The sequence below is a fragment of the Ptychodera flava genome, chromosome 11, assembly GCF_041260155.1.
Source record: "Ptychodera flava strain L36383 chromosome 11, AS_Pfla_20210202, whole genome shotgun sequence".
Taxonomy (NCBI): domain Eukaryota; kingdom Metazoa; phylum Hemichordata; class Enteropneusta; family Ptychoderidae; genus Ptychodera; species Ptychodera flava.
The window spans coordinates 26,159,083-26,177,012 of NC_091938.1; the positions used below are offsets into that span (position 1 = coordinate 26,159,083).

Consider the following 17,930-nt stretch of genomic DNA (forward strand, 5'->3'; position numbering starts at 1 on the left):
GTAAGCTGTGTGTTCAGTCTAAGAAAACTAATGTGGTGAATGTTAAAACTTGAACACAGAGAAATTTTATGAATATGTATGGAGAAACATTGTCAATGTTTTGTAGATTTTATAGAGTTTTGTTGAATTCAAATGTTGCAGCTACATTTTCTGGGGTGATTGGGGTACTGAGGCCAAAATAGAGAGAGCAAGGACTGATGGATCACAGAGACAGGCCATCGTAACGGAAGGCTTGGGCTGGCCCAACGGTCTCACCATTGACTACGAGGACAGTTACTTGTATTGGTGTGATGCCAGGACCGACAAGATAGAAAGAGTCCGATTCGACGGCACCTCCCGATCAGTCATCCGGGACGAGCACCAAGATGCGTTTGCTGTGACACAGTTTGGGGATTTCATCTATTGGACTGATAGGTAAGCTGTGAGATTGGGGCTTGTATGCACATGTGAGCACACACGTGTGCGGGTGAATTCCTGTAGAGCAAGTCATGTGACAAGTTAGAATCATTACTAGGGATTTTTTCTGTGTGATATGTCTCTTCCACCAGTTGTGATCTTGATATAGACCCTATAAACTAGTTGCAACAAATTGAAAATTTGATATGAAATGTAGACAGACTTGCCTGTGAGTATCAGTATATTATGTACTGTTGTAAAATATGGAGGGTATGATACAATTGTTCTTACAATATAATAAGCTATTAGAATTTGATTCATGTACTTATACAATATACATTATTACGTCAATATATTTCCCATATATGAATACTTGGTTTACCATGTTTCAAGCTTTACAATTGCTTTTTGAATGTATTCACAGTCAGACTTTGTTCATTTATATATCCATTTTTTTACTGGACAGGACAAAAGACCAGGGCGCCATCTACAGGGCAAACAAAAATAACGGCGGTGGACTGATCACCATGAGAAATGATGTAGGCATGATGATCAAAGATGTGCATGTCTACAATAGAAACAGACAGACAGGTTTGTTGCTCATTGTTGATCCATGTAAACATATACCTGCCAGTTTTTTAAGGGCCAGTAGCTTGCAACTTTTGATGATTTTTACACTATTTTTGTCTATGATATCAACTAAAGTTTCTTGTTCTACTCTCCAAAGCATGTTGGGATACTATGTAGCCTGTTGACACCATGCTCATACATGTAAAATGCACTGTTAGTGTTTATGTGTGAATTCTAGTCCACTAGATCAGAATTCAGCTATCAACATTAATGTGATTTACACATGTACAGTACTTAGTTCTCAGGCTGATTACTGCGTGTCTCAAAATACTTTGAGGAGTAGAATAAGAGTGTACTTGACATCTGAAACAAAAATAGTGAAAAAAAAAATCATCTAAAGTTACAGCTACTGGGCCTTTAACATTTCAAACATAATACAGCAATGTAGCAACACCTAACACACCGACCAGTTTTCTCTGTGTAGACTCCTAAATTGTCAACAAAGTCACACTACTGTACAAATAATGTATGTTCTTCTGTATTCTCTTTTGGCAATTTAGATTGTGGGCTGATTGGTATCTAAGTTGACTCATGAGGATAGATAGGTTCTAGTGTTGAATTTCCATATGCTTGAAAGCTACAACTGATAAAACATTGGTTTTTCAAATTTTCATTGTTTAACTAACTTCATTTTGTACATCACATGAACATAATCTGTATTTAATGATAATAAATTCTTCTGGACTCAGATAAGTTGTCAATAATACTAATTCTCTGTCTATCTGTCTCTGTCTGTCTGTATGTCTGTCTCATTCTCTCTCTGTACAACAGGTACCAATCTTTGCTCTATGGCAAACAACTATGGAGACTGTGAACAGCTGTGTCTATATGTTGGTAACAACACCAAGACATGTATGTGTGCCCATGGCCGCTTAGCTGATGATGGAAAGTCATGTATTGGTGAGTAAACATATAACAAACCAACAGAGTTCAGGCAGACCACTTATTTCCATATTGATCTGATATTGACTTTGGCAAAAAAATTTACACTGGATAACTTTATTTTTGAAGAATAAGAAACTGTAGTTGACACTAAAAACAAAATGAGTGAAAAAATTTGTCAAAATTACCGGATAGTGCCACTTTAAGCTATTTTGGAATCTTTGCAATCAAACTTTAGCACAAAGTTTAACCATTGTTGTAGAATTTAATATTTGAAGTTGTTTCCATCAATGACAAGTAGTTATTGCCCATATTAGATGTAATATGGGTGTATTGCAGAACTGTGATGATACATACTGTACCTGCAATTTTCAGTGACTTAAAATGTTGAAGTGCTAATCTTGTTTTGCAGATTTTATGAGCTCCAATGAGAAATTTTTCAAAATTGAAGTTGGTGAAATAAGAAAGATTTTAATTCTCGCTTCCCTTTGTATCCATGGCAACAGACTACGACACATTCCTGCTGTACTCTGAGAGGACAATCATCAAGAGCATTCATCTCTTTGATCAGTCCAATCCTAATCAGCCAATCAAAGCAATCGAAGATGGGGAGCACATACGCAGTGTGATTGGCCTGGCATTCGACCACTTAAACAAGCGCATCTTCTACACCGACATTCAACAGGGTAACATACAGATGGTGAATTTCAATGGGACTGGACGCAGAACCATCATTTCAGGTGAAGAATGATTGTAATTATTAATAGTCCCCAGGACAAAGTCTGGGAGGATGTAGTCATGTCCGTGCGTATTTTCACATTTAAAGCTTTTTGACTTGTCCTGGATTGTTGTAACAATGCTTGATAGCTTTTCGTACCTAAACAGAAAAAAACATGGAAAATTTACAGGATCATAAATTCAATACCGTTTATTTTAACTCATCTGGTCTTGTTTGTTACATGAGGGTATATATCACAGAGAAGCCACAAAATATCTACTACGTAACTTAGAGTAATATATGATATTTTGGCAAAAATGTGAAATCTCAACAATTTTCTTCACTGCGTTTTGCAACTTAGGTATCGGCTCTGCTGAAGGCCTAGCCTATGATGTCATATTCAAGGAGGTGTACTGGACAGGCTACACAGACTCTACAATTAACAGGATAAGAGTTGATGAAACTGCCGCTGAGAGGGAAGTCCTAGTCAGAATGGAAGCAGCCGACCATCCTAGAGCAATTGTGCTTGACGTATGTGAAGGGTGAGTCAGCCATTTTGTATCAGTGACTTGTGATACCAGTAGTGTCTCCAATTGACTTACATGTATGTGTAGCTGCTATTCACTACTCAATCAAAGATATTTTTTGAAGTGATTGACATGTTGGTAGAAAGTTTTGCATTGATTTGCATAGAAAGTTTTGCATTGATTTGCATAGTGATGTAAATTTATCGTCATAACATTGAACGTTGTTCTGATAACAACTTACAGGAGAAGGTACTCAGTCGTTGAAGATTGTTCACTATTTCAGTCAGTGACCGAATTTGCTGATAGGAAGAACAATCATTATTAAACTAGCATGTCTTTGTCACTTGGTTCACAATTTCTTGTATTTTTGTTGAAAAAGATTAGCAGCATTTTGCCTCATAACTGTCTACAGAAAAGTGTGTTGCTAAAAGTAGTGTAATCAATACACCTGAAGACGTATCACACTCTTGGTCATTTATGGACAATATCTTTGCTTCACAACTTTAGTTGCAGCAAAAAAAATGTTGTGCAATGTTAGAGTTGCACAAAAGTGCAATTAATGTGGGAATGGTTCCATACTGCAAAATGCGATCTAGGACCAGTCCCAGATTGCGAAAAAAAAACATGATCTTGGACAAGTGCCAGATGGCATCGTAAACTGGGAGTCTCAGATGAAGGTCCCAGATTAGCCTATCACAGGTACTTTTACATAGTATCCATGTTATGAGAATATCAGTCAGTACCCATCATCTCATTGGTTCTTCCCGACAACAGGCGAATGTACTGGACCAATTGGAACGACGACAATCCCAGTATAATGAAGTCTTTCCAAGGTGGCTTTGATGTGAAGGCCATCATCACCGAGGAAATTCAGACCCCGAATGGTCTCACCATTGACCACAAGGCAGCCAAGCTGTACTGGTCAGATGCCAGACTGGACAAGATTGAAAGGTGCGACTTTGAAGGAGGGAACCGACAGGTGAGCAAAGAACAGACCATTCATCAAAATGTAGGGAAACATCTTGCAAATAGGGTTCTGTGACAAAGATCGACTTATATACAGGCGAGAGGAGGATGGAGGGTTGCAAGTCAATAATATGATTATTGAAATATTTGAGGGTCAGCAGCTGTAACTTTTGAAGATTTTCCCACTATTTTTGTTTTGTACGTCGATTGTAAGTTCTTGTTCTATGCCCCAGAACATGTTAAAGCACCAAGTGTTGAGCTTACCAACATAGCTGATATACAATATAAAATGTACTGTTACTATTTATGCGTGAATTTTTGTCAGGACCAATATTCAATTGTCAAAAGTGACAATGCAGTTTATACATGTACCAACTGAGTTGACAAGCAGAATACTTGGTACCTCAGCATTCTTTGGGCAGTAGAACAAGAAACCATAGTTGACATTAAAAACGAATAAAGTGAAAAAAAAGCTCCTGGTCCTTTTAATAAATAAGTCAGTGGGGCATCATACGCAATAGAATCACTCGCTCATAAGCTGTTGTTTACCTGACTGTCATTCCACTTTCCATCAAATAGGTAATTGTGCATACAGAACCAGTTCATCCATTTGGATTAGCTGTCTACATGGATCATCTCTATTGGACTGACTGGGTCAGGCGCGCCGTTATTCGAATCAATAAATATACCGGAGAAGAAATGACTGTCCTCCGCAGCAATATTGCCCAGCAGCCAATGGGCATAATTACAGTGGCCAGTGATGCTGAGGATTGTGAGTTTAATGCCTTTCTGTATATCATAGCTCTATACTCATATAGAAGCAGTTGTCATGACTATAAAGTTACTTATCTGAAAGATGGGGCAACACACAGATACTAGATGCCTTACAAAGTAAACACCTGTATAACACACAATGTAGGATTATTGTTAAAGAGAGCTCAAATCTCGGTAAAAATTTCAGTTTGTCATTTTCGTACATACGTATTACAGGTGAACAGAACTTATGCCGCAAGCTGAATGGCGGCTGTGATGATCAAGCGATCTGTTCCACTGACGAGAAGGGAACAGTCTCATGCAACTGCACGGGAGACTACAGACTGGTTGATGAGACTCGGTGCGTACCGCCAGGCATTGAGTGTTCCCCATCCGAGTTTGAATGCGGAGATGGTTCCTGCATTCCGTACGAGTATACCTGCGATGGATTCCCTGAGTGTGCAGATGATTCTGATGAGGCTATTGCATACTGTGGTAGGTTTAATTTATTTCATATTGTTTAAGCATGATCGACCAGCCGATTTTTTTACAAATTATCCTGTTTTATTGAAAAGGCAATTTAATTTCACCACATTGTAATGCTGACTTTAGTACAAAAGGGGCTTAATTACAGCTTGTTAGCAAAATGCATCAAATAAGACATCTGTTAGTGTCTTCTTAATCAAACTGGCTGATTTATACAAAAAAAACATACCATATGATACAAGGAAACTTAGTGTCTATGAAAGTGGCCAGTTAACCCTTTGAGCGCCGTAATTTTTCCCGCCAAAATATTAGTACAATATTTTTTTTTATGAATTTTCCTGTAATTTTTTTTTGATAATTTTGAACAAGCAAAATAGTAGGTGTTCAAACATGCTTTAGGGAGTAGAACAAGGACAATTATCATACAAAAAAAAAATAGTGAAAAGAAAATCATCAAAAAACTACAGGTATTTGCCCTGTAACATTCATTCATTTAAGCTAATCACCCACGTAAAGACGTAACAGCATCTTAAAAGGATCTGTGAAATATTTTCTCTTGTAGCAAGAAGAAGTTGCCGACCAGACTACTTTCCATGCACAAACAGTAGATGCATACATATGGATTTTAAGTGTAATGGTAAAAATGATTGTAATGATAACAGCGATGAAATTGGCTGTGGTGAGTACTGTACTTTTTGTTTGGCTCCCTACCCACTTCCCATAATGGGACATTCCACATCAAAAGACTTGTGGCTGTTCCATTTCTTCCTGGGATAATCGCAATTTTTTTTATCATAACAACAAAACTATAAAGTCTGTTTTTGTCCAGTTTATGAATTTCCGGATATCGTGTAAAGTTTTCAGTTTTATTGTAACTGATTTGTCTTTTTACCCCATGATGAAAAATTTCACTCCAACTAACGCGTTAAACCACAGACACTTTGAAATTCTTTGACGTTTTGATCTAGGTCACGTTGTGTTCACTGGCCCACTTTTTATATTGACATTCAAGCTCTCTTATGTATCAAAACTTATTAATCTGACTGAAATTGTTTGATAGTAACATTTTAGACTCTTAATAAAGTTCAATTCATCTTTTTCAGCCGGTCATTGCAGTCTTTGTCAAGTTTTCATTTCCCTATTATAAGAGATATATGTATATGCAGTACCGTATTGAAGTTCCTCATGGGGATTTTAAACATTATTTAAAAGTAGCTCACCAAATATTTCCTGTGTTTAAATTTTGCTCTCAAAAAATATTCTCACAGTGTTAAAAAAACCCAGTCATTCATATCTTTGATTTTCTAGTTTCATTCTTGAAAATCTATGAAAAGAATTTGATGTAATTTGTGCACAAGCATCTGAAATTATAAAGTAGATGATTTGAAACTTATTGAAATTTTAATTGGTCGGGAAAGCTGTGACGTGCTATATGATAATGACAATATTTTTTCACAGGATTCGATGTTTTTTATTTTGTTGTTGTATAAGGTGTACAGGTGGTGTTAGCATGCTAGAAATGATCATAACTTTTCATGACTTATTCCCCAAAGTTCTTGATCACTGTATTTATATAGAAGAAAATCAGTCAAAATTTTATGATGGTACCTTGGAACTCACAAACAATAAGTTGGATTCATTTGTTTGTCATTTATCAGTTGAGAAGTATTTTGAATTTAACAATATTCCCTTCTATGAACTCCTGATGCACCATCTCACTGTTGCATCATGGGAAGTGAAGATCGAAAAACTCAATACTTCACTGCAGTTTAAGTTTGCTATCAACAAGGTATACCAAAACGGTTACCATGGTTTCTGATTTGTTACAGTAAAATTCATTGTTATTGTTTAGAAGTCACATTACAAATTTGTAATTATCATAAGAGAACATCACAAATCATTTCAATGTGCAATCCGATATTGATAAGAAACTTTGTATGAAAAGTTGATTTTCAGAGATGTGAGATCTGAAAAAGTGCAAAATTAACAAAAATGATACAAAGATAATCAGTTTGAGTCATTGAAAACAGCTGTGCTTGACTGAGACTCAAAGAGAAATTGTGATCAATTTAGTTATAGTCTGCATTTGGCATGTTTGGTTACGCAATTAAGGTTGTTTTATTGTATTTGCATATTTGATGAGGTGTTTGTCCCACAACCCGCCGTAGATGTGCTGTGTAACATGGAAAACCTTAAAGAATCTAAAAACAAAGGTTGTGTTTCCTGACATCAATGCTCATGTCAGAGAAACAAACAGAAATCACTCCTCATTTTGTCTTAGAGCATTTAAATACTGATCCACCATACAGTCCTAAAATGTTCAATCTTTATTCTCTGTGAATTGTATTGTGCATGTGAAGTAAACGTGAACCCGATCTCTGACAGTGAATCTACAAAGGAAAATATACAAATAGCAATTCTGACAGGACAGCATCCAAAATTCATTATTTTTGCCTTCTCCAAGTTTTCCATGTTACACATACTGGAATTTTCACCCAGAGATCTCCAACCCATGCTCTTTATAACTGACCCAGCAGTAGCGTGACCAGCAGTAATATTTGGAATTGCTTGTAGTTACAGTATGTTATTACCCTTTTGTTTCCTTTTTGGCGATGGTGTAATCCGTGTTACTGACCTCTGCAGACAGCAGTAAGTCTCAGCTGATAGCTGGTATGGTTATTCTAACTTGTAACTTGCATGAGATAATTAACGTATATTTAAGTACTATGCGCCTCATAAGTAGAAGACAAACCTTTGCTCGAAATCTCCTCAATGAAATTTTCAACCATTCTCTCACCAAATCCATAATAAATATCAGATTTCGATCACCCTGCAAATTTTGGTACTAGTGAAACAAGTTGCCAAACATTTCACCATGCTTGAAATTCAAAATGGTCTCCGTGTTAACTCTATGGAGGAAAAGAAATTTTCAATTTTTGAAAAACTAATATGATGAACATTTCTCTTACTCCGAGAGCTTTAAAATGAGTCCCTATAAATGGTAGATTAGAGAAGAATTGTCAAAATCTGAGAGTCCAAATATCTGTCACCGAGGCGCATTCTACCTTAATGTACATAATATATTTCCTAAAATTTTTCATAGCACCATGCAAAAGGCATGGTTTCAATCAAAACTTTATGTTCATTGACACGTCAATCACATTTGCATATCCAATCAGGGTCCTTTATTTGACATGGTGTAATCAAAAAGCTATAAATCCATAACTTTGAAACATAGTTTTAAAAATTTTTTTAATGTATGATAACATCTCCAAAAACAGTATCCCTTTGCCCTGTGTACAATTCATTTCTCTCATCATTATCAATGATCATCTGCACTTGTATTGTAGAGTTTAGGTAATCACTTGCCAGTGGATCTGCTGATGTCCTCTGATATTCGTCTCGATGTACATGGTTGATCAAAACATTTCATGTCTTATCATAGACGTATGTTGTTCAATGCAGAGCAATGGAAGAAATAAGCATTAACGATTTTTACCAAGTGTCAAAACCAGTCACATTCTTTCTGACCACCCTGCGTCTGATACCAGTAATAATTTTCTATTCCGCCAATTTCAGTAATATCCATCTGTTTATCCATTGACTGTGAAGTCATCCTGCTGTTTCCTTGTAATGTGCCTGCTGGCCCAGCACATTCCCTGTGTGCAATGTGTAACAACTGATGCAATATCTGCCATTTCAGATTGAATAGGATCTGTTTGACCATCTTACCGCAACCATTTACAAACTTCAATGGTAGAATGCACGTCAGTGATAGATATTCACATTTTTATGATTCTTTTCTTGCATACCGCTTGTTTGGGATCATTGTTAAGCTCTTGAAGTAAAAGAAGTTTTTGCTGTAACATTTTTGTGAAAATTGAATGTTTTATCTTCCCTCATAGAGTTACAGCACAGGGATGGTGGCCATTTGATTTTTAAATATCACTAAATGTTCATTAAATTTTTGTTCTGGTATCAAAATTTGCATGATAACCCCTGATTGTTAATCTTGATTTAAAAAAAAAATGGTTGAAATTTTCCTTGCGGAAAGTTTGAGCAAACATTAAAATCTTTCACTTTCAAGGCACGTACTACCTACCTTGTCTGACCACATACCCACTGGCCACTTCGTCTTACTCATCTATTCAGATAATCACTATACAATGATGTGGTAGAAGGGTACCGGTACATGACCACTTGTCAGCTTGTTCCTTGGCCTTATCCATCTATACCAATTATCACAGCCAAGTAGTACAACTAACTACTGGATTGATTCATCTAGGAAGGCCATATATTTGCCATTATTGTGCCCGTACTAAATCCGTCAAACTAGGCAGTTGGCCCATACTCTGATCTCTACAGAATCTACCAAATGCAACCACCTGTCCAGCAAGTCACCTACTGATATGCAACCTGTACTCAAATCCAATCACTAGAATTTCCACTGTTTATGAGATAAATTAGCATATATAGTAACATTCTTGTATGGATATGCAAATGAGGTAGATTTACTTGTCCACTTCTGATATTGCAATTCACATCTTCAAAGGTGGACGTGTCAACCTCTTACACAATAAGGATGCATGGGCTTAAGGTGTATGACATCAGCATTTGCCAAGCTCACATAAGTTCCACTTGCTTGTCGGCAGACAGCAGCGATGAAACAATATCCTATATTACCTTCTGTTCAAATGTACCTTCATATCTATCCATAAATGGTGAATTATCTATCATCAAATCTGTGCTCACTCCCTGCGTGTTCACAATGTGCTGCTGACATTATTTTTGGTGTGTACCATAAATTGTGTCATCACAGCATTTATTGTAACATCTACGAGCAGGGACGGAGTAGAGATAGGACGACTGATATTTTAGCTATCAATTGAGCAGAGCAACATGAATAGCACCCGCACTTGAAAAAAAAAAAATTGATGAATAATTTGAAAAGAAAACATCTTTGTCCCTTAAACAAATTTGACTGAGTATTCATCGCTTGTGTCTGTCGATTTAGAGCCCACCATGCATGCCTATTATTACACTGTTCTTTCCATTTACTAACAATCATAATAATATTAACAATGGTAATACCAATCAATAATACTATCATTTCTCCTTACAGCCTATTTTAAATATTTAAGGAAATATTAAGATAAACAAAACCCGTAAAATCACCTCTGTATAGTAAGTAGAAAATGTGTAAACTGTCTTCAACCTTGGTGTTGAAGATTCGTTATTCCAACGAATTATCATTTGTTCAAGTGCAAATATCTTCTGGAAAAAATAAACTGACACAACAATCGGAAAGATCTTGTTTGTGCACCAGTGATGGAATAACAGTGACACTTTGTTACCTTTAAACTCACAGCAAGTACTGAGTGTGAGGACGATGAATTTCAATGCAGAAGTGGACTGCAATGCATCAGTAATACTTTCAGATGTGATGGGGACCTTGACTGCCATGACTCATCTGATGAAATGGGCTGCCGTGAGTGTGCTTATTCAATTGTTTTTCTGCTGCAAGAATACTGACGAAGCTATCAGAATAGCCTGTAGCCCACTTCTATCTGTTAGTTAAACTACGTTCTTTATAGTTGACTTTTGTCTTTCACTTCTAGTTCGATCTATTGTTTTTCTGCTGCAGTAGTACTGAGGAAGCTATAAGAATCAGCCCTTGCCCCATTCTATCTGTTACATTAAACTGAGTTAATACACAAACCTTTAAAGGTATACTGTCACCTGTTCCAATTTTGCCACAGTTACCGTGGAAAGAGAAAATCTAACCAATCACAGATTTTAAGTAGGTGACCGCTTTTTAAAAACAGCGCCCTCGCATGGGCCAAGGAATGCCCCTTTGACTATATATGGGCATATTTAGATTACAGGTGACTGTATACCTTTAAGTTGACTTCTGTCTTTCACTCAAGTTACATCCATAGTTCAAAGGTCATAGTAGTACACTGATTGGCTCAGTGATAACATAGTATCTGCCAATACATCTTACACTCACTGATGAGCAGAAGGGTTATAAAGCTGGAGAAAATGAGTCCAAAAGCAGCTTATTTTCACCATCGTGACAGTGTGATTTAGTTTAAATTTGTAAGTGTAAAATGTTCTGTGAAAGTTTTAAGCCGTGAATTGCTTCAAATTCATTAGTGTTTCAAATTCAAAGTGGCTCTATTCTCAGTGTTAACACTATCACAAAATACAATTAATAGTCAATGAAAATACATACATCTAGATCAGATATCTTTGTTTTCTCAATTTGTTGCAAATTTGGCTTTTTTGTAAAAGTGCTGAAGAAATTGCAAATTATACGGCATATCACAATGCTATTGTTTGTTTCAAAAGGTTAATTTTTTATGTGGCATTGTTTGATGATCTTTTATCAGAAATTTGTGTTCCAGAATGGCGAATTAGACATCTGTTCCTGCCAGTGTCAGAATAAAAATATGAAAATCACACAAGTCAAGAGTTATGACATGAATCTGCAGCAGCAAATGCATGTTCGAAATGGACAGATTTTGTCTGTTTTTCAGTCTGGAACTTCTAATATCATATATGGACGGTTATACCGTAACATCATACTGCAGTTGTCAGCACTACTCTCATCAAATTCAGTCTCAGATCTCCAGGAAATTGACCAAGGTACTTAGCCTTGACCACAGACTAACAATCTCCTTCCAAATTTTTTCTTGGTCTTCCACAGCCTTTCGCAACTGCACTGCCTACCGTCCGCCGGGCTTCACAATCCCCATCGGTAGCATTGACATCCCCAAGTACATCAACTGCGATCTCACAGCTGTGTGTATTTTGGAGGACTGGGTTTGTGATGGCGAAAACGACTGTGGTGATAACTCGGATGAAGCAAAGTGCGACGGTGAGGATAAATGCTAGATTAGACTATTCATGTTCCTCAGAATTTCTCAGCAAGACAAAACTGACGGCAAGCAAAATTTTTTGTACCATATTTTTTAAACAAGGACATTTTTCCAGTTGATTCAGCAACCTTAAATAAAGATCAGGATAGAAACAAAGCTGAGCACCTCAACATATATGCAGTATTAGATGAAACAGTTAAAATATGGTCTCTGATATAAGTACTTAGAAAAATTGCACTTCAAAATTATTTGTAGCCAAATTGCAGCTTTGTCAAAAACAACAAATTTCAAAAGTTACAATATACAGTAAAACCTGTCTAAACTGAGCCATTCAGGGACGGAGAAAATTGTTCAGTTTGGAGAGGTGTTTGGTTTATAGAGGTCCTTTTAACACAAAGTTCTATTGGAATGGGACTGGGAAAAGGGTTCAATTTAGACAGGTATCCAATTTAGCCGGGTTCGGCTTTTCAACAGGTTTCATTGTATTAATGATTTTCCATAGAAGAAAACCTCTTGGATATAACCCACCATGAAATTGTTTTTAAAGGGCCATTATTCTGTTTTAACAATTTCAGTGCCAAAGTCAATTTTTGTCACCCTTATAAAATATACCTATGTCAATTTTTGTCAGATTTTTGCCAAAATTTTGATAAAAACCTATGGCCAATGAAAAGTTGTGTTCATTTTGTCCAAAATTATCAGAAAAGTTATTGAAAAATTCATAAAAATTGGTAAAATGTTGCACTGAAATTTTGGTTGGAAAAAATACAGCACTCAAATCGCTAACATATTTCAAACATATCTAGTATTGATTAAATACCAACAGTCCACATTTAACTTGGAACTTTATGCAAAGATCTCATAAAATCAATCAAAACAGAAAAAATTGTGTAGAAATAGTATTTCTAATTTAAAGTCCAGAAAATCGTAATCTGAATCTTCATCAATGACACACTTGTAATCTGAGCTAAGGAGTTCAGGGTCCGTATATCACTGTGAGCATATGCCATAACAGAATGAAATGGCGTGTGGCTTTCTTCTCTTTCCTCCTTAGAATAGTATCACTTATTAGGACAACAGATATTTGGAGAGCGTCCACTTGAAATAGGAAGCAGTCTTGAAATGTCAGATCTAGTGACACGACATGAAACCACCCATTTCCCCTCAATTTCTTTCAACTTGCCGATGACTTCAAGGTCAAGATAACGTTACAAGAAGAAAGTGCCTCCGTAAAATCTTGTGAACACTGTATCACATGCCATTGTTACAATCTGACCCCTGTGAAGCAGCATTATACATATAACTTGCACAAGTTTACAGCCGAAGTGGAAATTGGACTTCATATGTCTGCAAATTAATTTTATATTGCAATGCAGAGTATGATATCATCCAAAATATTATTATTATATTTATTCAGTCTTCATCCCATGTAGTAACAAGCAGCCATGTTTCTATACTGAATTATCTGTAATCATGCCCCCACAGGCATGAAGTGTCTGTAGTTGGCTGAAATAAAAAGAGATATCACTATCAAGTTAAAAAGTGGCTCACTGATTACCAAATGACCAATTTAAATGACCAGATGGCTCACTATATAGCACTGATAAGTCCTTGATTTGGTGTCCAATTTCCAGGCACCTTGGTTGTACTATCATTAGATATTTGCCCCTTTGTTACTACACCACACTAGTGACACTTTACAACTGTAACAGTACTACACTGGTAACATTTAAATGTTCCCTTCTTTTCAATATTGACAATTTGACCTCTGACCCTTCACCTCTATACATACAGGTTTAACACCATCCCCAGATGCCTGTCCAGCTTCATACTTTAGATGTGGAACAGGTCGCTGTATTCCCCCGTCTTGGGAATGTGACCGTGACAACGACTGTCCCGATGGCTCCGACGAACACGACAAGTGCCGATACGACTGTCCCAGTGACCAGTTTGCGTGCGATAATGGACGCTGCATTCCAACCCGCTGGATATGCGATTTTGATGATGACTGTGGTGATAGATCTGATGAGAATGGCACGCGGCACCATTGCACGGAAGTGACCTGTGATGCCGATCACTTCCGTTGTGTGGAAGCACGGCGTTGCATCCCGAATAATTGGAAGTGTGATGGAGACAACGACTGCGGAGATGCAACAGATGAACATCCAGAGGAGGGATGTGGTGGTGAGTTTGTCCAAAGATTTGCAATTAGCCTCTGGAAAGGGTGTGGTGAAAGAATCAAAACATTTGGGATTGGCCTCTTGGATGGCAAGTAATTCTGCAGATTAAGGGTGGGGCCTGAGCGCTGATGTATTAAGTATGTCAAAGGGCTTGTAACCAGCCCCCAAAAGCAGAAATGTAGTAGATGTGTCAAAATATTTTGGATTAGCCTCCAAAGCAGGCGTATTGTAACAGTAAGTGTATCAAGTGATATAACATAGTGAGATACAGTAAGTTTATCAAGACATTTCCAGTGAGCCTTTGATTGGATCCCTCAAAGTGGTCTCTGCGGACATCAAACCCAAACAATCTGCTCAGACTTCAGAAATAATAGTTGAATGTCATCTTTCCCAGTAAACATTTGGAAATAGTTGTCGTTCTTCATTGTGTCCTGCTCGATAGCTTTCTTGTTTAGTCTAGATTCAGGCCCCATCATGAATTTTTGGAAAACAAACAAATGTCAGTCATCTCACTATACTAGAGTTTCACCTCAAAGATTTCCATTATCGAAGTGATTATTACCGATTAAGTCTAGTTCTGAAAATTAATAAATCTGGCGTTTTTTTCACAGAGTCGCAGACTTGTGATGACTCCGAGTTTGCGTGTAGCAATAGAAGGTGTATTCAGATGTCTTGGGTGTGTGACCATGACGACGACTGCGGTGATGGCTCTGATGAGCCGGAGTCATGCGAGTACCCGGGCTGTGAAGACAGCCACTTCCGGTGTCAAAACGGACGTTGCATTCCCAAGCAGTGGCAGTGTGACGGTGACAACGACTGCCATGATTTTTCAGACGAGGCCCCTCATAACAGCAATTGTGGTGAGTTCTAAGACTCTGATGCATGTGCTTTACTGCTAATAGTTTTATGAAAGAGTCAGGTACATATCAGTAAAAAAGAGAGTTTGGAATGACAGTTGTGTTTGTAAATGTTTTTTTTTGTTCTTCCCATGAGATGTAGATAATTAGATAGTAGTTTTTCTAATCATTTGTTTGAATCCTGATATCAAAAATTTATAATTTTTTTGTGTCTCAGGCCATGTAACATGTCCAGCCGATCGATTCAGGTGTGACACCGGTGCCTGTATAGAATCAAGCAGGGTATGCGATGGGGCAGACGACTGTGGAGACGGCTCGGATGAGAGAAGTTGTGACATCAATGAGTGTGAACATCCAAACATCAACCATTGCAGCCACGAATGTGAGGATCTGCAAACTGGATTCAGATGCTTGTGTCCTGTAGGATATGTTCTCGGCAGTGATAATTCAACATGTGAAGGTGTGTATTGATGCTTTGCAGAATGGTCATGTGATGTTGTGGTAGAACTCTGATTGGTTGTCCTATGTCAGACTTTGATTCAGAATCCTTTTTTCAATGAAATGCATTGTCACCTTCCTGACACTGTGCTAGGAGATAAAATTACTTCTAATCTATGACAGAAAATATTGCTGCAGCAAACGCTGTTCAGATGGCTTGCACGTTTCAAGATGTACTTGAAATTGCTGAAAGTGTACTCGAAATTGCAGCAATTTTCACTGAATCCAAACTTTGCAGAGACTGGCATCAGCCCTTTGTGGTAGCGTTTACATTCACTGTTTATCAATTGCAGTTTATGTTTTTTGGCACTTTATGAATACATGTACCGGTATGCCTACTGGTAAATGGTTAAGGTAGTACACGCCTCAAAAGTGAGAAATTTAAACTTTTGCTGAAACTTTCCTCAATAAATTTTCAACCATTCTCTTACCAAATCAACAATAAAAATCAGGAGCCACATCAAAAATTTTGCACTAGAGAAACAAATTAAGTAACATTTACAAATATTTGAAATTCAAAATGGCTGTGTTAACTCTATTGGGAAAAACAAAAGTTTTTATTTTTGAAAAACTAAGAGTGTCAAAATGTTTCTTTTGTCAAGAGCTTTAAAATGAACCCCCACAAGTGGTACATCCAAAAAGTATTGTGAAAATTTGAAGGTTCAAATATCTGACCTCGAGGCACATCCTAACCTTTTCCAAAATTGTAGAAGAAACTTTATTACAATCATTTGTTGACACCTCTTTCTCTTGTTTGTCTTTCAGATCTGAATGAGTGTCGTGAAACACTGCCTTGCAGTCAGCTTTGTCACAATGAGCGAGGCAGCTATCGTTGCTATTGCACAGTCGGATACCAGCTGGACGCTGATGGAAGAACCTGCAAGCACAGCTCAGACGTCCATCCCTATTTATTGTTTTCCAATCGGTTCTATCTCAGGAGGCTCGACTTTTATGGAAGCGTCAAGAATTATGATATCGTTATCTCAGATCTAGTCAATGCCGTGGCGCTTGATTTCGATGTCCAGGAACAGTACGTGTACTGGTCAGATGTGACAGGCCAAAGGAGCAACATCAGTCGAGCCAGATTAGACGTGGAGAATGCCACAGTTGAGGTACTGAGCTGTCAGTGTTTTTATTACTTTCTGGGACCGTCTGAATCCTCCTCGAATGTCCTTGAATTTTCAAGCAACCAATAAAGTCCTTGAAAACTCCTGGAAAATGATACTGAGTCTTGGAATAAGTCATGGAAAATTGATTTGCCACCCCAGTTACCAAAAATTACAGGTTGATCATGCAGGATGTTATGAAAAACAATATCTGAAAATCAAAAAACTGTAGAAAATTGATATATTGTGAAAATAATACCTTGAAACTAATATTTTGGACCTCAGAATCAGATAGTCCATGAATATTGCTTAAAAAGTCCTCAAAAGCTCTTGAATTTTAAATGTCTTTGAGTGTGTGGACCCTTACTTTTATATCTGTCAACAGTCTTGTATCTGTAAGGTGTTGTGCACCCTGAGACTCACACTTTTGCTTAAACTTTTCATGCAGCAAACTTAAACCATTCTCTTTCAATATCAAGAATAAAGATTATGAGTGAAAGAGAAACAAACTTTATAGTTATACCCAATCTTGCACAAGAACACATCTACGCTACAATAAAGGGGCAATTCCCCCCCCCCCCCCCCCCCTCTCCGAAAGAAACAATGAGGATTCACCTATACTGTGTCATTCACAGAGGTTACACACACTTGGCTTGCGTAATCCAGATGGATTGACCGTGGACTGGGTGGCCAGGAATCTGTACTGGTGTGACAAGGCCAGTGATACTATTGAAGTATCCAAGCTGAACGGAGACTACAGAAAAGTTCTTATCAACTCTGGTCTTGACGAGCCAAGGGCCATCGTCGTCGACCCTTTCTCGGGGTACGTCTAGCTCTTAGTATACTGTCATGTGAGAGTTTTTGGAGGGGAGTCGAGAGAAAAAAGGATTATAAAGATGCCACAGCTAGGAGATAGACAAAATAATTAAAACAATAATTGTCAGAATTTACCTCTCTTGAAGTTCATGAATTGAAAGAAAATCATATTCTAGTAACAGGGTGAAAATATAAAATTACTGTAATAGGCCTAGAGATTAGGTAGCTCTACAT

General features: G+C 37.4%; 1 protein-coding gene across 1 annotated transcript in view; it reads left to right on the top strand.

Annotated features, from left to right (window-relative positions):
- LOC139144442 (low-density lipoprotein receptor-related protein 1-like) overlaps window positions 1–17,930 on the top strand; it is a 144,823-nt gene that overhangs the window by 90,403 nt on the left and 36,490 nt on the right. The window contains 16 exon segments of the mRNA XM_070715142.1: window positions 142–414; window positions 863–987; window positions 1,798–1,926; window positions 2,415–2,648; window positions 2,988–3,168; window positions 3,928–4,132; window positions 4,699–4,891; window positions 5,110–5,367; window positions 5,921–6,037; window positions 10,727–10,846; window positions 12,068–12,238; window positions 14,034–14,423; window positions 15,031–15,279; window positions 15,494–15,736; window positions 16,540–16,886; window positions 17,516–17,703. Of these exon segments, the coding sequence (XP_070571243.1) occupies window positions 142–414; window positions 863–987; window positions 1,798–1,926; window positions 2,415–2,648; window positions 2,988–3,168; window positions 3,928–4,132; window positions 4,699–4,891; window positions 5,110–5,367; window positions 5,921–6,037; window positions 10,727–10,846; window positions 12,068–12,238; window positions 14,034–14,423; window positions 15,031–15,279; window positions 15,494–15,736; window positions 16,540–16,886; window positions 17,516–17,703 (3,423 nt within the window).